The sequence below is a fragment of the Protopterus annectens genome, chromosome 7.part0 (genome assembly GCF_019279795.1).
Source record: "Protopterus annectens isolate FY-2018-M chromosome 7.part0, PAN1.0, whole genome shotgun sequence".
Lineage (NCBI taxonomy): Eukaryota > Metazoa > Chordata > Ceratodontiformes > Protopteridae > Protopterus > Protopterus annectens.
In genome coordinates, this window is record NC_056739.1 from 1,245,163,411 (window position 1) to 1,245,186,793 (window position 23,383).

Below are 23,383 nucleotides of genomic sequence, written 5' to 3' on the forward strand. Positions count from 1 at the left end.
ATAAGCAAATACACAACAAAGGTTGTATCAGATTTTAAGGTATTGAAAGGTTTTAGTTAGGTCAGAGGGGATGGAGGGAGGGTAACCTGGACTGCAGCAGGGTATACACTCGAACATCTACATTTATGGTAGGTACAAAACTGTACTATGTTCATCGTATTACCCTGCTGCAGTCATCACACTTTGGTAGAATCCCAAAGCTAAGGATGGAAGGTGGAGTCAAACAGGGTTAGAGGAGGCTAGAAGGCCCTGCAAAACTGCAGTGGCAAAGCCAGCTCTAGTCTTAGAGTAAAGTGGTAAGTGATAGTGTTTGGTGAAGGTGTGTACTGAACTCCAAGTTGCAGCTTCCAGAATATCCTTGGTTGGGACCCCCTTGAAGAAGGCTGTAGATGTAGCTGCTGCCCTGGTAGAGTGGGGCCTTATGCTAGCAGGAACTGGTTTTCCATGGTGGGTGTAGCAAAAACGTATGCAATGTCCTATCCATTTGGAAATGGTCTGTTTTGAGATAGCCTTTCCTTGTGATGCTGTAGCATAGGATACAAAAAGCTGGTCAGATTTTCTGAAAAACTTAGTTTTATCCAAGTAGTAATGTAGCTGCCTGTGAATGTCCAAGGAATGCAGGAGTCTTTCTCATTTGTTCTGTGGATTTGGAAAGAAGGTGGGTAAATGAATGGTTTGATTTAGAGCCACACTGGATACCACCTTAGGCATAAAAGAGGGGTTAGTTCGTAGAGAAACTGTCTTGATGAAAAATGAGGAAAGGCTCTACTGCCATTAGTGCCTGAAGCTCTGAGACTCTTCTGGCTGAAGTAATTGCTAGCAGAAGGGCAGTCTTCCATGATATAAACTTTAACTCAACTGAGAAAGCTGGTTCAAAAGGGGGTAGTGTAAGTTTTTCCAGAACAAAATTGAGGTCCCAAGTTGGTGTTGGTGCTCTCCTCGGAGGCCTAATGTTTTTGGCCCCTCTGAGAAACTGCCTTAGAAGTGGATGTGAAAATAAGGGAGGATCCGTGTTGTAGTGAGCTGAAATAGCTGAGGCGTGGATTTTAATAGATGAAGAAGAAAGCCCTTTGTGTAACATCTCAGTTAAATATTGTAGAATCTGAGGTATGTCCGGCTGAAGGGTATTTTGGCCTTTAGCTTGGTTCCAGGCGCAAAACCTTTTCCATTTGTCTGAGTAGGCTTTCCTGGTGCTGGGCCTCCTGGCTTCCAGAATAACCTCCATAACAGCTTGTGAAAGAGGAGCTGGCTGGTTGCTTAGGTGATTTGCCATGCAGCCAAATTTAAGGTTTTGAGCTGGCTGTGTAGGATCTGACTGTCTTGCTGTGTGAGCAGATGAGTAATTTGTGGTAAAATCCATAGTGAGCCCTGGGCCATATTCCTTAATAGTGGGTACCAGTGCTGGCATGGCCAGTCTGGGGCAATGAGTATCATTCGGGGTCTCTCCATCCTGACTTTCAGCAGCACCTTTGTGAGAAGGGTCAATGGAGGGAAGGCATATACTGTCAGCATTTTCCAACTGAATGAGAGTGCGTCCACTTTCCAAGCTTGATGGTGAAATGTCCTTGTGCAAAATTTTGTTAGCTGATAGTTTTGGGGGCTGGCAAACAGGTCTATGTCTGGGCGCCCCCATGTTTGAGTTATCATTGCAAATACTTGTGGATCCAGTTTCCACTCGTGGGGATCCATGATGTTTCTGCTTAGGTCGTCTGCCAATGTGTTCTTTTTTCCTGGCAGGAATTGAACTTGTAATTGAACTTGGTAAGCCAGTGCTGTGTTCCACAAGGTCATTGCTTGCCTGCATAGAGGGTAGGAGTGTGTACCCCCTTGTTTGTTTATGTACCACATTACTGTGGTGTTTTCTGTCCTTATTGTAAGCTGTCCTGGATGTAAGAGGTCCTTGAAGGCTGTCAGGGCATTCTGTACAGCTAGCATTTCTTTTTGATTGATGTGCAGATTCCTTTGATCTGCAGTCCATATACCTTGAACGCACCGTCCTGCCAGGTGTTCCCCCCAGGCATAGTCAGATGCATCTGTTGTCATAGTTTGCCTGGCAGGGGGTAAGGTGAAAGGCTGACCCTTGTTGAGGTGACATGCCTGTGACCACCATAGAAACTCCTGTCGAAGGCAGGGAATGAGAGGTATCATTGTTTCCAAGCTGTGGCTGTGTTGAGTCCATACGCTTTTAAGTACCATTGCAATTTCCTCATATGCAGTTTTGCAAATGGTATTAGTAGTATGCAAGATGCCATGAAGCCCAAGGCCTGCAGAATTTTTCTTGCAGGGAGATGGGTCTTTGTTGCCATTGTTTTGAAGTATTGAGTTAGTTGTAGTTGTTTGTCTGGCGTCAGATAAGCCATCTGGGCTGTTGTATTCAAGCTGGCACCCAGGAATATCATATTTTGTGAGGGCACTAGTTTTGATTTCTTTTCATTTACTGTGTACCCTAGGCAACTTAGAAGGTGTTTTACAAAAGCCAGATGTTGTAAGAGAATGTCCTTGCTTTCTGCTTGGATGAGGCAGTCGTCCAGGTATGGGTATATTTGAATTCCTCTTTGTCTGCAGTATGCAATTACTGGTGCCAGGCATTTTGTGAAGACCCTGGGTGCAGTAGATAAGCCAAAGGGCAGTGCAGAAAATTGGTAATGGGTTGAACCTGCAATGAAACGGAGGTATCTTCTGCAATTTTGTCTGATAGGAACATGCAGGTATGCCTCCTTGAGGTCCAATGTTACTAGCCAAGCTTTCTTGCCCAACATGGGAAGAAGCTGCTGTAGTGTTAGCATCTTGAATTTGTGTACTTGCAAGAAGGTGTTTCGAATTGAAAGGTCCAGAATGGGTCTCCAAGCATTGTACTTTCTGGGGACTAGAAAGAGCCTTGAGTAAAATCCTTGGCCTTGTTCCTGTGTAGGTACCAGTTGAATGGTTCTCATGTCCATGAGAGCTGTAATTTCTTTTTGTGCCTTTGTCCATTGATTTTGTGGCAGGTTTGGTATTCCTTTTATCCTTGGCAAGGTGTGGAAATGGAATCTGTATCCTTGTGAGATAATGTCTAGGACCCATTTGTCCTTTGTGACGATGCGCCAGTTGTCTGGAAAAAGTGCTAATTTTCCTCCCAAGGGAGCTGCCAAGAGAGTTTTGCTTGGCAGTTTGAGGTGTAAGTCATTGTGTTTGCCTTCTAGTAGTTTGGGACCTGTCTTCTCCTCCCTTCTGTGTTGCAGTGCCCCATTGGCGAGGTTTGTAAGGGATTTGTGCTTGTTCTCTGCCCCTTGGGCACCTGTATTTACCCCTCTGTGGTCTGTCAGAAGGTGGAAAGGACCAATTTTTTGTTGGCCAATTTCTGCTGAAGCGTGGGGGCTGTACCTGTAAGAAATCTTTGACCGTCTGCATAGATTTTGTCTTATCCTCCATTTTCTTTAAACCCTCTTCTGCTTTAACCTCAAATAAGACATCCTGCTGTAAGGGTGCATCTAGTAACTTTGCTTTAACATGATCAGGCAGAGTTTGTTCCTTTAACCAAGCATGCTTACATATAACAGACCCAGTAACAGCTGCTCTACAGGAAGCTTCCAAGGAATCAAATCCGCATTGTTAAGTATGTTTGCCCACCTGTTCAGCTGCAGGCAACAGATCCTGCATTTCCTTGAATTCAGACTGTTGAGGGTGTGTGCTCATCTTTTGTTTTGAGACATTAGGAATTGCTGGAATTTAAGCATGTGAAATTGACAATTTAGTGCTCTCATAGCTAGAGTAGCTGAGGTGTAAACCTTCTTCCCCCACCTATCTAGTGCTCTGGAGTCCCTTTCAGAGGGTACAGGATTTTTAGCCATAGAAGCCTTAGCCCCTTTGGGACCCTGGGAGATTGTCTCTGGATCAGCAACAGGGCTTTTGTAAAGGAATTTTTGTGAGTCAGACACTGTATAGTATCTATCTGGTTTGGCTGGAGCAGGAGGCAGAGAATCTGGATTTAGACTGGATTCTAAGTAAACATCATCCACAATGTCTAAAACTGGGGGATAGCAAGTGGTCTGTGCTGGGGGAGTAAAAGAAACTCTCGGAGCCTTTTCTATGGGTCGGAATAGTCCTGATCTTCCCAGTGGAAATGTTCCCTCATGGTATGTAAGGTTTCCCCAAAGGAATAGTCTTCAGGGGGAGAAGCAGAGGGAATGGAATCTTCAACATCAGAATCTTCATAAGGGGGAAAGGAGTAATCCTGTTCCTCAGAGGAGCCTGAGGAAATAGACACTTGATCAGAGGCATAATCCTGCTCTTGTCTAGGCCTTTTGTTGGGGGGGGGGGGGTTGGGAATCCCTGATTAAAGAAATCAAATCTTCAGCCATTTTAAGCATCTGTTTCTTAGGCATGAGGCCTTGAACTGGAGACTGAAGAGCAGTCTTTTTTGGTTTTAGAGGAGTCTTAAGCTTAGCATAAGATTTTATGGTGAGAGTAGTCAGTCTGAAGACACCTTCTGAAACCGAAGGTGTTTCTACAGCACCGGCTTCTCCTTCTGCAATGTCGTCGGTAGGACCTAAAGAAAATGGCTGCGTTGGCCTAGAACTCTCTGCTAGAGAATCCGAAGCGGTCTGGGGTTCCAATTCTGCAGTAGCCAGGGGCTGCGTAGGCGCCTCACTGAAAACCGGAGAACCGGCGACCAGCCCAGCCGAGGCCTCAGAGTCTGGCTTGGATCTAGGCTGCCTGTCTTTATCTTTGCAGTTTTTTATGCACGCCGGTAGTCGGTTGCTCCGACAACATAGTGTAATTAAATTTCCTACTGAAGTAGTGCCGTGCGAAATCAAAGCCTCGCTTTATAGTTCGCTTATTGAACCTAGCACAAAACCGACAACCAGTGACGTCGTGATCTGGGCCTAGGCAAGGTATATAATAAGAATGAAAGTCCATATGAGGTATTTGCTTCCCACAAGAAATGCAATTGTTAACTTTTTCTGACATTGGACTGAGGCAAGAAAAGGTTCCCCAATGGGGTACTTAGCTTTGAAGACTTCGGACTGAAACTCGATTTGAAAATCTCAGGTGTCGGCCGATCGGCACTTGCGAACTGCTTCTGCTTCGGGCACCGCGCGGAAAGAAAGACTGAAGAAAATGGCATCGGATGCCTCTTATATACCCCTGGCACACTGATGTCAGGGAAGAAGTGACAGCAACCGACGCCGGACCAAGACTTTGGAATTCAGGCCGACTGCGGGACCGCCTGACGACAGGATAACCCAAGTGTGATGACTGCAGCAGGGTAACACGATGAACATCTACTATCACACTACCCACACTAGCCCACCCTCTCAAACCCACTAAGACTTCTACATCTGCCCTACAATCATAAATCTTAGAACTACATATTACTCACTAACAAAAATTACACCATCTCACCACACTAAGAAAAACTCTCATAGACCAAGCTCACAAACAATTAATATTAAAAAACACATACTGACACTTCTACAAACTCTGCTAACCTCTGGTGACATTCACCCAAATCCAGGTCCCCTCTCAGCTAGACAAACATCTGACCTGCTAATCCTAAATCTCAACGTAAGAAGTATTACCAACAAGCTAACAGACCTACATGAACTCATAGCCCACTACAACCCTGATATACTCGCCATTACAGAAACCTGGCTTAAACCCAGTATCCAAGATGAAGACTTTCTTCCCCCAGGGTATAATACACTTAGATCTGATAGAACAAACAGGAAAGGAGGAGGAGTAGCCATTCTCTTTAAAGACACCCTTAACCTCCAGCTCCTGTACACCACACCACCCACTTTTCAAAATGCTGAAGTTCTATTTTCTGTCCTATCCATAAGAAACACCAAGAAGATCAATATAATATGCTGCTACATACCTCCAGGCAACAACTCACTCATAATAGAAGACATCCTACACTGGACAAAGGACAATCTACCTCAGGAAACAATCCTACTAGGAGACCTTAACACTGACTGGGCAGCCTGTAACTCCAGCAGCCCCTCTACTCATATCAATCTATATGGGTTCTCTCAACTAATTAAAGAACCAACTAGAATAGATGAGAAAACAGAGAGAATCCATACTGGACTGGACACTAACCAACTATTCCCAAACAAAACTATACAGTAAGCTGTCTCTCAGATGACTTAAGTGATCATCTCCCCACCTTCCTACTCCAGAAACACTCCAATCACCCCAAACCAGTAGTCTACAAATTTGTATGAGATGACCGTAACCTTATCCCATGATACCTAAACACTGTCCTAAGCCACTGCAACTGGGAACCACTACGGACACTTGGGTTAGACCAGGCAGTAGACTACTTCAATACTACCTTCTCTAACATCCTTAACAGTCTAGCTCCCAGCAGAAAGATCAGAGTTAAAGCCAACTACACACCCTGGCTAAATAGGGACACCAGAGCCTTACTAAAAGCTAGAGATAAAGCCTGGAAAATCTGGAAAACTGACAAAACCCCTAGCTCCAGACAATACTATCAACAGCTTAGAAACAAGGTCAAGGCTGAATCCAAAATAAACAAACAAAACTATTTTCTTAGCGCCCAAAGGAAATATTCAAATAGTCCACAAAAATTCTGGCATGCCATTATCTCCCTACTAAAGCCAGGCAAAACCACAACCCCAGCACCCATCTCTACTAAGAATACCCTAGACATAGCTTCTCAATTTAATAACCATTTTACTAAATCCATCTTAGCCCTGTCCAGTCAAATAACCAAAAATAGTCTAACTCAGTCACAACCTAACCTATCCTACACCACCCCCTCTTTCAGCCTATCACCAGTGCCCACCTCAACTATCATAAAACACCTCCTAAAACTAAAGTCAATCACACTAGCAGCTGATAACATACCTGCTGCATACCTAAAAATGGCTAGTGACTCCCTATCATATCATGTCTCCATCCTTATCAACCGCTCCATACTAGAATCCTACATACCCAAACTCTGGAAAGTATCTCACATCATTCCTCTCCATAACGGAGGTAATTCTTATGAATTCTCCAACTACTGACCTATTGCCATCCTTTGCCCCTTATCCAAAATTCTTGAGAAATGCATCCACTTGCAAGTGATGACATTTCTTAACACACACAATCTACTATCTACCACACAACACGGTTTCCGTCCACATCAGAGCACTACCACAGCCCTTCTATCCTTCACTAATTATATAAACCTTCACAGGAATGATAACAAATATGTATCAGCCATTTTCCTAGACCTCTCAAAAGCATTTGATATGGTCTCCCACACCATTCTACTAGACTCGCTAACATCATTATCCTTCACCTCCTCTACTATAGCCTGGTTCAGAAGCTACTTGTCTGACAGGCAACAATCAGTCCAGTGGAAAGGAACTCTGTCTACACAACTTCCAACCACCATAGGAGTCCCACAGGGCTCTATACTGGGCCCTCTATTGTTCTTTATTTTCACAAATAACCTCAAATGCTCTACACAACATGCCACACTCATACAATATGCGGATGATTCAACTCTGATCTGCTCCGTCTCATCTCCCACCACCCTACATATACTCACTCAAGATACCTTTATCTCAGTAGAAAAATAGATATCAGGTATACAACTAATTCTACATCCCAAAAAGACAAAACTGCTACTATTTACCCCTAATAGATAAAAAACCCTCTTCTTTACCATAACATCTAAGGACGGCACCACCATCTCCCCTTCTAACCACACCAAACTTCTGGGCATTGAAATAGACAATAATCTCCACTTTGATGTTCACATCTCGCATACCATAAAACTAGTACACAAAAAACTAGGTTCCCTATACAGGCATAAGTCCTTTCTCTCACAAAAGCAAGAGTCACTCTTGCACAAAGCCACCTCCTCTCAACTCTATTATACGCAGCACCAATCTTTACCCAAATCAGACAATGTGACCTAGACAAACTAGAATCATGCTACAATAAAATAGCCAAGTTTGCTACTAACTCAACCTATAGAACCCATCACTGTGCTGCACTAAAATAACTAAAATGGCTTGAGCTACCACAGCTACTTAATTATCACCAGCTGGGCACAGCCTACAATATTCTCAAATATCCTGAAAAAAAACCCTCATTACCCAACCTACTTACTATCTATACTGCAAACTGGTACCTAAGATCCAGTGAAAAATCTCTCCTCTCCATCACCAAGGCTAACAATAATGCAGGGAAAGTGCTCTACTCCCACACCATTGCCAGAAACTGGAACTCTCTTCCCCTATCCGTGTCCACTGCCCCCTCCACATCCATATTCAAAAACTACGTCAGATTGCACCTTCTTAGTACCTGGTTATGCCCTTGTATCACATAATCCTACCCATACTACTATTAACTCCCCAAATTCCTCTCTGATCACATGGTGGAGCTCTGATCCCTTGTAGGCTTGGTCATCTGAAAGGGTACTTTTAACTGTAAAATCTTACTTGATATATTTTCTTTTCTTACCAAAGTATGACTGACATTGTCTTTTTACCCATGTTCTATATCTACTTTTACCTGGAGTGATTTTATTAATTCTTGTTATATTACTATGCTCAGCATACATTATGTAACCTGTTTTGTGTATTATGCTGGATGTACTGTATTTGTATAACTTGATGTTGAAGCTTTTCTCCCCGGGCTTCTGCTGAAAATGGACCTGGTCCAGTCGGAATTTCCTGGTTATCAAATGTAAAATAAATAAATAAAATACACAATAAAATAATTTAAATATCTTAAAAACATTTTTAGACATCAAGAAATGCTTGCACTCTGCAATTCTCTTTAGGATGCTTGCAGATGTCTTTAGTCTGTATTGTTTGGTTTGTATGGGTGCTGACAATGCTCATTGCTTGTGTTTTCATTTTAAGTTTATTTAACCAGGCTGATTTCCTCCAGTCTCCCTCTGTCAGCCTCATCTCCTGATAAATGGATTTCATGATAGGTCTACAGGGTTCCCTATCAGAAGCCTGAAACACTATAAGCCTGAAAATCAAAATCCTGAAAACTATAGACTGAAAGTTCAAAATCCTGAAAGCCCAAAATCCTGAAACTCAAAATCCTGAAAACACAAATAATGCTAATATGTCACTATAAAGACACTAATATCTACCAACTGACCCTGACCCTAACCCTAACCCTAAGGTCCGTCACTATCGCACACTCACCTGACCCATGCCCTAACCCTAACTCACTTAAACCGCCCCTAACCCCAATATTTGTCACTATTGCATACATGCCTAACCTGCGCCCTAACCCTAACTCACTTAAACTGCCCCTAACCCTAACATAAAACCAACCGCACACTTACCTGAACCCAACGCATGACCCAACACCACAGGGCTAACAATAGCAAAGCCACAAGGACGTCAGTATGTCCATTTTGTGTTTTCAGGATTTTGAGTTTCAGGATTTTGGGCTTTCAGTCTATAGTTTTCAGGATTTTGATTTTCAGGCTTATAGTGTTTCAGGCTTCTGATAGGGAACCGTCTACAGTCAGTGTCCACTCTCGTACGCAACCTTTGGCGCTCTTCTATAGTTATTTAATGCACATCTTTATTTACATCTCATGACATACAATGTTATACCTAAAAACTTCTACTTTCATCTGGTAACTACTGCTTTAGTCTCCTTGTACTTCTTATTTCTTGTTAGAGTGTCTTTATGTTGTACTTCTTATTTCTTGTTAGAGTGTCTTTATGTTGTACACTTTTTATTGCACATTACTCATACTCTTTTGGCTTACTGAGCATCAGTTAATTTTCTTTTCAAAAGCTTTATTATACAATACCAAAGAAGATTCCATATAATGACACAATCTCACACCATTTTTGTCAGTCAACCATCTTCCATCTACATGCGTGAGGATCAAATGTCTAAAAGCACTGCTTTCTTCAAAAGCTTCAGGACTTCCAAGTTGCACTACATCACACATGTTCTTGCAGGGAAATTGTGTCATCCAGGTCATCATGTTTGTCTTTATTCAGTTTACCTCATAGGCATACCTACTATTGCCCATTGTACTTTTTTTCTAAAATTATTAATTTATCTTTTTATTTTTTGATTATGTTAAACATTGTATGTAATTCTCCACAGACATCCTGTGTAAACAGGTTGTGCTCAAAAGTACTAACTCAGTTAACAAAATATAACAAAATAAAACATAAAATGTCCTCCAGAATTGTCACTCATTAAGGCAACTACTACTCCACCTAACAAAAGATAAAGTTTAGTAAGTGGTATCACCTCCACTGGGGCCCACATATCCCACTGTGCTTTGGAGGTTGCATACACATGACTCCAGGACTGTGATACTTGTAAATCCTAACAGTCTTTTGTGGGCATCTGTCTCAGTCATTAAATTAGTTACAGCAATAATGAGAGGACAGAATTTGTAAAACGTGTACCTCCTCAGCTTCTGAACTCAGGTCTGCAGGCCTGACATTGTTGAGAACTCTAAATGATGGCTGAAGGCTCATATTGCTAGAGAATGTGGTGCTTTTCTCATCTTGATATATTTAAAAACAACTTCACTCACAAAGGTAGCAGAAGCATTGCTGCTCTAGTAAAAAGAAACCTATCTTGGAACTGCCACAAAATTCAACACACACACACACACACCCACACACCTTCTATCTATGCAAATATTGGAGGCAAGACACTCTACGATAGCATGTCAAACCTGAATTCAACATACCTTGTTATGAAAGTACTAACCTATTTTAACAAACTGATACAGACTCATGCATTCCTTTGGCCTCTATCCTATATAGTTTTTTCTACTAATAGAAATTAGAGGGTCTACCTTTTGGATGACAGAATATCTTAAATTGGATCTTCTAACACATTTCCTATAAAGGCTGCAACATGAACATATTTAATGAGTATATGCTTTTATCATGTTGCAGGCATGATTTCTTTTATTTGAGACAAATTTAAACAACTTATGTATGACAGTGACATGTTACCCAAAGATAATGCACACTCCTTATATGGTGCACTGTTTAACATCTCTCCATCTGACATTATAAATAACGTCACCCCTATCAAACACCTCAGAATAATGCATAGCCCCCAACCAGTCACTAAAGCAGCAGAGCTTTAATATAAATGACTATTAATAAAGAAAATCCCAGAACTTCAATATTATAGCATAGTGTGGAAATATGAAATACTTGCCAGCAATTTAGAAAGAGTAAAAATAATGTTTCTTTCTTAAGTTGTATGTAAAAAAATCCAAATAGCTCACCTCAATAATTCTGGTCAGTCTAAAATTATTTTTACTCCCTTATAAGTCAAAACTACACCTAACACTTACTTCCAGTCTGTCAATATGAAGCCAGTGCTAAAAAGTTCAGTGGCTTGTTTTACAGTGCTAACCCCAAGATGATAACAGCTGGCTACCAACGTGATACTGTCACAAGCTGGGGACCCAAACCCAACTTAAACTTCATACAACAGAATTACATCAGTTAAGGAACATATCTATCCAATGAAGCCTTGTGGATCTCTAGTAACTGAAATCATTGCTCCAAACCTCTTGTAGCCTAGAAGCAAAGACCTGACCCGTACCAGTTTCAATGTTGATTGACAGAAGTATAAATGATGATGTAGTAAATCTCTGGAAAGAGGTCATCATTTGCTCACTCCTTGACAGTATCATATCAATGGAAGCTATACGCTATTGTCTTATTGTCATGTTTTGCTGTCTTGCCAAGGTTCTATAGAGAATAATTTAACAGGAATTGATAAACAATATGGCTAAATCTAGGTCATGAGGTGCATGACTGGATGGCCTCTAAGCCTATACTGCTGCCATCAAATAATGTGATGACAGAAACCTATAATCTTACCTTATACAGAAAATTCATAAATGCTAGTCATGGTTATAGTCTTATGATCTACACCACTGACCCTTAAACAATAACAGTTCATAAGTCACCTAATCTACACACATACCCTTATACTAGTAAATAATCTAGCAATCATGAACTTTTGAAACTGAATTATACATCTTTTGACTTGAAATAAGTAAAATTAAGCAGCACACTACGTAAGATTAAATATAAATAATATAAATACTGATATTTTATCATATTCTGCCCTGTGGAAGTCTTAAGCACTATAAGGGACAAAAGAACTTAAGACCACTGAGCAATTCTTCACTGTTTTTTAAATGATGTCACTGATCATGTGATTTTAATCCAGACTTTTTAAAACCCTGTGTTTTGCTATGTGGTGCTCTAAGAATATCTTAAATATTATAACAGAAAAAAGTTCCCTTTACTGTCACATGTAACACGGAATACTTCGATGCACCTTATTATCCCTCGCTTTGCTCTCCGAAGCAAATCAGTGACACCAAACCTCTTCTTGATGAATTTGTCTGTTGCCATAAACTTAATGCCTCCTTATGTCACTGAAGAGGAAAAGTAAAAATAGAGGCAATAGAAATGTGACTATTTTATAATGCCCAGTTATAGTTTATATCTGAGAAATATATACTGCAGTTCATAATTTCTGTATGCATAAAACAGAAAAGCATGCGCTTTATAATTTCTTTCTCAATGTATTGAAATTCTAATATTTGCCTGCATGCATTTCAATCATTGTTAATGTTATATCTTACCGTGTAACTCTTTTTTTGTACTGCATATATCTTTTCCTTACAGCTTTTCTTACAAGACCTCCATCAAAAATTATTTAAGGAGGGTAGGGATAGAACATATCTGATAATCGCGCCAAAATAAAGTAGGAGGCCTTCAGTGATGATGCCTAATAAGAAGGCATGTTCTCTAGCAGCTTCAAGAATAAATTATGTCATTCTGTTAGTTTACTTATGTATTTAAATTTGGTTAACTGGGTAGAACACTAATCAAAAACAAAGACCAATTAAGGATCAGCCTGGGTTACATCAGAATGTAATAAAATAATGTACAGGATACAAATAACATTGATTTACATTTATGAATAAGCACAGACAATCTGATAATCTCTCTCTCTCTATATATAGGTTCATAGGTAGGTACTAGGCTATCGGCCCAAGGGCCTAAGTAAGCCTAGCCAACAAGATTCCCTGGCTTACGCCACCCAAGAAAGTTAATTTCCTGTGCCCCTGCAGAGCCACAGAAGTGATCCCCAGGGTGTATTTCCTATTTCCCATCTACTCATCAAGATTTTTCTTGAAGAGTGCTAATGAGGAACTTTGCTTGACATAGATGAGTAGCTTGTTCCAGAGTATAGGAAGTCTCTGGGACAGGAATCTATCCCTCCAGCATGTCCTGTTTATTGTGGTGACAAGATTTAGGTCCCTAGAGCATGTAGCTCGGAGGGATTGGGATTTCTTTAGGTGTAGCATGTCCAACAGCTCTGTGTTTAACATAGCTTTATATGTTAGGCAGAGATCTCCTCGGAGTAGATGATATGCTACAGAGTAAGGCTGGAGTTTTTTGAGATGGTCAGTGTAGGGCATCTGTTTTAGGCCAGTAATCCTCTTTGTGAGGTACTTCTGTGGCCTTTCTAGCTGCTGCAGATGTCTTGTGAGGTACATTCCAAAAGGGGCATTGTACTCTATAATGGGTCTAATGAGTGCAGAGTAGAGGGGAACAATGACCTCTTTTTTCCTGGATGAGAACCCTTTTGTGATGAGGTGTGCCACATAGAAGGATTTCCTGACTACTGTGGTGATGTGATTATCAAAGGAGAGACTACTGTCCACCTGGGTCCCAAGGTCTCTTATCTATAATCATCTATCTTATATCATCTATTTTATCTATCTCTCATCTATATATATATATATATATATATATATATATATTTATATATATATATATAATATATATATATATATATATATATATATATATATATATATATAAATATATATATATATATATATTTATATTTCTGGTTTATCTTTTGATTTTATCGATTAATTAGTTTTTGATTATCCTGTTATTTTATTGTATTTTGTGTGGAGCTTTTCTCCCCGGGCCTCTACTGAAAATGGAAATATATCCAGCTAGACTAGCCCGGTCAACAAATGTAAAATAAAATAAATAAAAAATATATATATATATATATATATATATATATATATTGACAAACCAGATATATGTACAGTTACTGTACGTAACTGGAAAAGAAAACTGACAACAGATTTAAAGTAGGAAAAAAAGTCTTGGAAATAAAAAATAGAAGTGCTGGAGATATGGGTAGTACTTGCTAGTTTTAGAAAGTTAATATAGACCTGTAAGGTGAAAGAGGGGATTAGATTATGCATTGTGGGTAATACTATATCTTTGAAAGTATCAGTTTTAAGTAATTAAAAATGAGGGGCTCTGAAGTTCAAGTCCAGAAATGATAAAAAGAAAAGAAGATAAAAATATAGTGGTAACAGTCAGGGATAAAGGAATAAAACATGTAGAAAGAAGACAAATTGAAGGTGATGGAGGAGGAGGATAAACAAATGAATTTGCATGTGAGAACAGAGGTCAATGTACCCTGCATCAAACTATTGGACGCCGTAGGCTTTTAACTTACACAGCAGAAGCCAAGGTGTGACAAGATGAAATGGTGGATGGCATTAACTTGACAAAAAGACAGTCAAGATTTAAAAGATAAACATGCATCAATGGTTAAACATCTAGTAGAACTAAAGCAAAGAAAATGGAACTTGAAGAGAGGGTACACCAAAGAAATATTTGTTTTATTGGGTGCCTGAAAATTAGGCTGGTAGGGCCATAAGGACTTAATGTAAACTGATGGAAATGGCATATGAATTTAAACTGAGATAGCACAATCATTTTTTGTTCAGAGTAGACAGAGTATAATAAAACATCTAATATATATACTGGTTAATTTAGAGTATACAAGGTGGAGGATCAGATCTTATTTTTGGTTTTATGTCCTGTGAAGGTTAGTAAAACTGGTGATAGGCAAATGGATTTCATAATGACTACAGAACTTTCAATTAATGGCAAAGAGAACAAATTGTGATAGATGTGTGAGAAAGTAAACTGTTAAAATTGTATTTTCAGATGGTTTATCTGTCAGTATTTTGAATGGATTTTCCATGCAGATTTAAGATCTTTTCAGAATTGTAGGATGTAGTGCAACATATGCCTGAATGTGAGCCTAAAGAACTGGAGGCATCAGGCTATACCACAGTCGTTAAAAGGAATAACACTGAGGTATCCAAAAGTCCATGAGGTTTGAAGTAACTAAACATCCTTTTTAATTTAAAATGTTTAGAGGATCAATGCAGAATGAAGATGCGCAAGCTTTTAGAGACTATATGATGCAGAGGCAGACAACCAGTACAGTAAGACTAGTAAAGTGAAGATGGTCAGTAAATAATGTTTTGGAATTGATTAAGAATAAATTGAAGGTTGAAATACTAACTGTTTCCTTTCTACTGAAATGAAGTACTAGGGTAATGTTTCAACAAACATTGAAAATTGTTATTTAGATACATCTGTGTGGTGTGGGGGGCTTCCCTCACCAACATTAGACACGTTAACACAACTTAAAGTCTGATCCTTATTGGTGATTGGAGATAACTTGGAAAAATTTAAATGATTACATGTGTAGCTTATCTTAGAATGAAGATCAGAGGACTTTTAAAGTGACTCAGAAGAGTGTGTATATCAAAGTAAACAAGTGTTAAAATGAACATGAGCATTAAGTATTTCTCTTGAATTGCAGAATTATAAGTTTGTTTCTGGTGTTAATGACTGCTGTCCTTAGCAAAAGCTGTTAAAAGGTGAGTGTTGCAATTAGAAGGAAAGGATAAGAAAGTGTTATAGTACATGATGAAGCTGGCTGTCTCCCTGGGTTGCTCTGTAATTATAATAATTCAATTTGTTAGTTTATAAAGTAAAAGTAGCATATTTGATGTGACTGTTATAAAGAAAAGTAAACATCTCATTTACCAGCTGATGATAGAAGAAATGGAATATGCAGCTGAAAGTGAGCAATTTGGTGACAGAGTGAGTAATGCATTGGAGCATGGCAGCCATGCTGCTTTGAACGCATCAACTAGAGACCTTTGAAAGTTGGTCATTAATAGTCTCAGAGGTGACTAACAGCTTGGAACTGATATGAACTAAGCTGTGGACCTTAATTTGCTTGTTTACACCACACTTAAGACTGTGCAAGTGGTTGGACCAGATCATTTAACACGCGCCAGCAAAGCCTCAGCATATTTAGGGCTTAACTGCAGCTGAGTGTGTTGCAGCCATTGATGGTACAGTCCAGGTAGTCTCAAAAGGTTGTAGTCAGACATCTGATTTTGAGAAAAGGAGAGGTAATGTTGAATGTCATCCATAGATATGATATTATTTAGTAAAAGTATATAAATGACAAACAGTGAAGGAGTCAGCAATGAGCTCTGCAGAACTCACAATCCACTAGGACCGTAGAAAAAAAGAAATATCAGAGACTACGTACTGAAAATGCCCGCACAGGGAGATACAAGGCAGATTAGTCAAGAATGGTCAAAATAGGTGCACAGTAGGTCCACGGTCATTCAAGCAGGATTCCATGCTCACCATCTCAGCTGCAGATGAGGAATCATGAATCTGTCACCACTAAAATGGTTATGTGCAATTCTAATTGGGTCTGCTATAGTGCTATAACTTGATCTAAAACCAGACTGTTGAGGATCAGAGTCCACAAGGGATACACTAGGAACGCAATCTCTTTGGTAAGTCTGATGTTGCGGTCTTTTGGTACAACTCTAGCAATGAATGTATCATTCATAACACTAGTAGCTGGGAACATCAGTCCTGAGAAGTTACATGCAACTTCAGCACAAACTAATTGTCAAGTGAAAGAGACACCAAAGACAGAAGACTTATGTATTGCGGTAAGGTACAATAGGACAGACAACAGAAATGGAATAAATAAGCAGAAAATTTTAATTTTATGGAAACTGTTACATAAACAAGCAATAGATTAACTGTTATCAGCTTAAGTACTGGAGATGTACAGGAATATTAGACTGCATTAAAGTACCCAGAAGGCGGTACCATCGTAACTTATATACCTTTGGGGATACATTGTCTGAGGGTTAAGAGTATCAGTAAAAAGCAATTGTTCTTCCAGATTAGACATTTTTACTGAATGCTGATATCTGCCAGCAGGATAGCGTACTTGTCAGATATGCTAAATAACACTCCCCAGATGATCATCATTAGTTATTGCTGTAGTCATAACTTAACAGTGCATACAGGGATTTTAAAACATGTATGGCAGGGTTATGAAGATGTCCATCATTACACTTATACTATTTACAACTGTTTTCTTTTTTTGTCCCCCACGTAATTACTTTGGGCTCCCCTCCCTGCACCTGGATCACCCATTTGCTTCTTCTGTTGGTGCCTTAGGCAGACCCATTCATTCCTTCGCCAAGGAATCCATCATCAAGTTAATGTTGCTGGTGAGACCTGTTCTTTGTAATCTAATTACATACTGAGCAGTACTATGTTTTTGTCATATATGTATTGAAATGTGCTCTTTTATTTTCCCATTTTACTTAACTTGACAGGCAAGAACATGTTTGGTAAAGAACACCAGATATTACAAATTCTTCAAAATACAATAAAGAATAAAACATCCTGTGGTATGCATTACTGCATTTGATGCAACTGTGAGATTATACTGTTTATCAGTAAATACTTTTGTGATTTCAAATTAAGGTTTACAATCTTAACAAATGCAATTTTAGTATACAGTAGCCAGCAGAATTTATGCATTTAGAAATAAACATTTCAAAATAAAACCTAACAAACCTGCAGCACAAATCAATATTATTATATTTTGTGGCTTCAAGATTATTACAATTGTGGTGTATCTATTGCAGTTTCTCACCTAATGAAAATGAAGTATGTTAATGCAACATGTGCTTATTTGGGTAAAATGTAAATGAAATGCAACAATTCAGAAATAATCTATGATTAAAAAAGAGCTAAATGCCATGTCAGAATCTTGGATATTTAGATATGAAACAGCAGCTGCAAGCCCTCTTACCTGAAAGTGAATAGTCAGTGTTTGTAATTCGCACAGCTGGGGTGTAGGACACGCTTGGCATGTTATGGCCCTTTTGCTTCTGCTTCTGCCGATACCACACAAATAAGACGAGCAGGACCACAATAATGAGGAGGAGGAGGAGAAGAATTCCAATAACTGCACCAATGGAGTGAGTCTCTTCTGCAAGGTCAGGGTTCATTTTAGTGAAAGGGTTCAACTCCTCCATTATAAGAGCAGCTGTAAGCAAAAGTAAATGATAATAACATTGTTATTTTGCATTATAGTGATCATACTTAGGCTTCTAGTAATAGAGATCTATAGTGCCTTAACATTCCAGTATTCCAGTTAGAAAAAACACTACAATGAATTTCCAGTCTAAATGAAATAAAGATGGTGTCTCTCCAGTATGACTGAACTAAAATAATCTGGTTCACAACTGTTTGAATATATAAGCTGAAAAGTGTTGCTTTTAAAAAATGCTATACTGTCCCCCCCCCCCCCCAAAAAAAAGAGGCTCCACGTTATCTACCTATCTAGTGGTAGTTGTGGTGGTGGTGGTTACCCTCTGCATGTTCCACTGCTTTATACAGTCTGTTCTGATGGATATTAGAGAATGTAAACACTTTGCTTTGTCAGCACTCTGAGACTTACCTGTAAAATGTATGACATCTGTCTCACTAATTCTGGGCTAATGTACATTATGAATATACTCCTACTATCTGAAGACCAACAGGCGGAGCACACAATCCACATGACATAGACATAAAAAGTCAAAGACATGTACACAAATCAAACATGTCACATAAATAGGCTGGACAAAATCATCCCAACATACCCTATGAGAGGTGCAGTGCTCTCCACATCCCATTTAACCTTATTAGCTACAATTTGCCAAATTTTAATATTGATGTTTGGGCAAACAGGCTTTAAGAGACTAAAGGGTTAGTGTATGTCAAATTATTTTACTGCAGTTTATTAATATAATATATCGTAAACTGATAAAATATTTCAACATAAAACTGATCACTCGTAGCCATATTTTCAAAAGTTGACTAATAATGTATCAGGCTTAAAAAGTTGAACAATTTACTGATACTGTCATTCTATTTTTCAAGTTTGTGTTTAGTACCCATTAAAATAAACATTTCATTAGAATTTGTTTAATGAGGGCCACAGAGAACATTTAAAAAGGCATGAAAGAAAAGGAAAAAAAAAAAAGAGACTGACATGATGGCCAATATTTTTTTCTTCTTCCATGTCTGAGTTTTATTACTACTTCCTTTAACGAGTCATTCATTTGCCTACAATGTTAGATGTCACTCTGATGTTTCTGTTCATCAGGTAGGCCCTGTCTTTCCAGGAAAGAAAGGAGCCTGGATTATCAGTATGGGGAAAAATTTGAGCAGGCTTTCACATTGAATCCTTAGCATCTGCTTAAACCTTACCTCCCATGAAAAAGCATGTTGTGCCAATGTGTACTGAGCCAGGCTGCATTGTGTGCAGATCTTAAATTACTGTTCATACTCCATTCATGGACAGGCTAGTAGGGGTTTTAGATCAAGTCTTCACTGGGAAGTGATCACTTGCAGTGCCCAGCTCACATCCACTCCTGAGAAAGGAGAGTTAACTTTCCCTTCCTGATGGATTCCTCTGACTTCAGGCAGGATCACCAGCCTACTACAACTGCTGACAGTGGTGCTGATCAATGTGCCTCATTCCCAGTATTCAGCTGATGGATAGTGTTTTAAACAACAACGGGCAACATTTCATACTAGTTAAGGTTTTGTTACATAGTGTTTGCCATCTGTATTACAGCAACAAAGTTCCCAATCCAGCAAAGTTACAAAGAACTGTGAAGACAGATTGATATTTTTGATGGAAAGATTTGCAAACAGTGCAAATATAAAATTAACATATGGCTTTATCAACTCTTCTATCAACAGCAATATCCTCCAGTTAACTAAAAGTCACCATTAATGTCCCATGTAGGTGAGTTCTGTCTTCTCCCACATAATATGCTCAAATATGAAGTTGCACCTTGCATTAGAAAGATTTTGGTGTGTAAGCTTATAAACCTGCCATACTAAGCAAATTTTAATTTTCTCTGCATTTTAGAGTGTAGGCATTTGCATCACAACACTCAGGTTCCTTTTAAGGAAAGAGATGGGGATCACATGCATTCAAGAGATTTGCTCTGGGTCACAGAGTAAGTAGGAAATGGATTAGATTTAAATCTGTGTCTCACAACCATTGTAGGCCAACACCTTAATTGCCGTGTTATACTGCTTCCTTAAAGTTACTCCACTGCTGTTTGTAAATTTTTTACATGCGTACATGTCGTAAAAATCAATGCATACACATGGTGGTAATTAAATATGCATAATGTACGCATACAGACACACACACACACACACATCTTTTTTTCTTTAAAGACATGTTCTAACATCATGCTTATGGTTGCAGTCATACAGCAGAAATACCACCCCTTCATTGGTAGATGGAGAAAGCAATCTTAAAAATGCTATCCTTTTTTCACAGCTGACAGGCAGTAACTTACTGCAACCCCTGTCTTGCTTAGCTAGAGTATCACCACTTAAAGCATGTTACATGAGATACTTTGCTGTCTTCTTACTGAGATGAAACATGTGTTCACAACCCCTATGATAAAGTTATAGTATTGCAATCAGAAGCCTCCTGAGGAAAGAAAAAAGTTTAAAGCAATATACTGGGAAATACCTTGATCACATCTGATTCCTTTGAACCCTGAGCTGCAGTAACAGGTTCCTGTCACGTGATCACAGGTGGCATTGTTCATGCATTCACACAATTGATTGCAGCCATAGCCAAATGTTCCAGGAAGACACTCTGAAAAAAAGCAGTGTACCACCTTTAAAAGACTGTCCTGTATATGTGTCTCCTATACATATAGAAAAATGCTTACCTTTAAACTATGAAAATAATACAATGAGTTTGAAATGCAAACCCTAAACATAGGTTAAGATAAATCACAAAACTTAAAATACTTACGTAAAATACACGATTTCTTCCACCTCCAATATTTACGACTATCTAGTAATGCAAAAAAGTGTGCTAAACTTTCAAAGAATGAATATGAGCCACTTTCTTGAAGCCAATCTTATAGAGTGTGTTTTATGAGTGGGAAATACCTGTCAAAACTGCATTTGAATATAACAAAAACAAAAAGAACATAACTATTGATGTGGGTAGCACTTAGCACTCCCATTATGCAGTGAATTTTGCCTCTGTTGTCCAGCTGTTATAATTAACTCCAAGATCACTGCAACTTGTGGGTAAGTAAGTCTTGTCTATGAATGTGACACTGTTGCAGCAGCCTAAGCTTCTCAAAGCTTTGGGTGCCTACCATGCACTCCACCTGTAAGGAGTCCGCAGGGTACTCCACTTCAAAGGCAGGTGGTGTGATAAAAGCTGCACCAAAGTGAGTACTTATAATTGGCAGCCCCAGTAGTTCCTGACAGACAGATCTTCAATCTGGGCAGATAAATCCCTGATAGGGAAAGCCTTCCTTTTAAAATTTAATTTTCTGTGAAACACTTGTGTTTATTTGGCAAAAATTCTTTGCTAGCATTTATAAAAAAAGAGAACGTGAATGGCCATTTATCATAATTGAAGCATGTCCATGGTGCTTCTGTGAATGTTTTGTGAGGAAGAGTTTGTTTTTATGACTGAAAAAATACCTAAGCTTTAATAGTCAGAGTATTTGGGGAAAGGACATTACACTTGTGTGAGACTTTTAGTGGTATACATACATCAATACCACTAGCTCTTGTTCTTTTTCCTTACTGGCTGTTCTGGGTTATGCTAGCCACCTCATTTTAGCTTACCTATGGAGCAGCAGTAGTTCTCTGTGTTATTACCTTACCCAGAACATAAAAAAATAAACTTGTGAAGGCGTCTTCTAGGAGTTGTCTAGCTCCTTTTTTGCCTCAGGCACTGGTGGGTGACTCTGCAGTGGCTGTCCTCTGTTCCTCGACCACCAATCACCTTCCCCCAGCCCTCTTGGTATACCATTTGCAGCCACCCAAGGCCAGGGGATAGCCATATCCTTTGCAGCTGACAAGCCTGAGGTAGATCAATGACTAACATTTTTATTGCATGCTGAAGAAAGCATTGGTGAAGGGTCTTCACTATGCCAGTAGAGGACTGTGGAAGGTGGGACCAGTGTACCTAATAAGCAAGCCTTACTGGGGACAAGGTGCTTGTGAAAAAAACATACAACAGCCTATCTCTGTCTCTGTGGATTGTGCTGATTTACTGGGTTTTGCTAAAGAGGTGATTTCTGCCTTTTCCAAACCAGGTAGAACTTGAGGGAAGACAAGAATAAGGGTTCCTTCCCATTCTGACAGTAATTTCCAGTCAAAGGAGGAGTCTTTGCAGGGAAGAGGTGTTCCTCAGAGGATTCTACTCAGTCAGAAATTCCTGATGCTCTAGAAAGCATAGTTTCTGACTTCCCTTTTTTAGAAATCTCTTTTCACTAAGATTTTAACTAATGTGAGGGATGTTTTTCAGTGGGAGTAGAGTGAAGCATCTATTACACAGAAAATATATTATGATTTAATACAAATACAGATGTCTAAAGCTATACCTATTCCTTCTGTTTTACCTGCTTGATTCTCCTGTTACAGCCAGTATACCTGATGGACAATCTTCACTTTTTAAGAGGTGTGATAAGTTATATAAGGTACTCTAGGCACAGGTACCTCTTTTTCTAATTCCAAGGCAGACTCAATAGTCATTTATTTCTCTAAATCTGCTTATTTCAAAGAAGTTTCTGATTCTAATCATATTCCTTCTAATAAAGAGGGAAAATAAATGGACAAATTGGAGAAAAAAAGTATTCTTTGAATACCTCAGCTTTCAGGATTTTAAATTGCTAACCCCATATGTTAAAGTACTTGCTGGTGTTGTTTGATAATATGCAGAAGACATTTATCAGCCTTCCATTTTCTGAGGTAAAAAGTCCTTTAAATGCTTCTGTGACAGCTATTTCTCAGGTGATTAAACATATTTTGAAGTGTGCTTATGATGTCACTGATTCTGCTTCCAGAACAGCTGCTTCTGAATCACTTTTGAGGAGACTTACATCACTTTGCTCTTAAAACCTTCTTTATTAAGTCAAATCTGAGATTTTTAATTCTTCCTTAGATAAAGACCTGTTATTTGGCCCTTCTGAAGCTGATGTGCTTAAAAAGTGTGAAGAAAAAGGAAAATTGATGCAAGGAGTGACAGCTTTTTCAACCTTCTTTTTTTCAAACCCAGTAAGAGTTGTACCTCTTCCTTAGACCTTTCCCCAACAAACAGTTTAAACAGC

At 39.1% G+C, this 23,383-nt stretch overlaps 1 protein-coding gene across 1 annotated transcript in view; it reads right to left on the reverse strand.

The window, feature by feature from the left end:
* The window catches only part of MEGF11 (multiple EGF like domains 11), a 4,956,374-nt gene that overhangs the window by 170,410 nt on the left and 4,762,581 nt on the right, over nt 1-23,383 (reverse strand). The window contains 2 exon segments of the mRNA XM_044077861.1: nt 18,034-18,270; nt 20,770-20,898. Of these exon segments, the coding sequence (XP_043933796.1) occupies nt 18,034-18,270; nt 20,770-20,898 (366 nt within the window).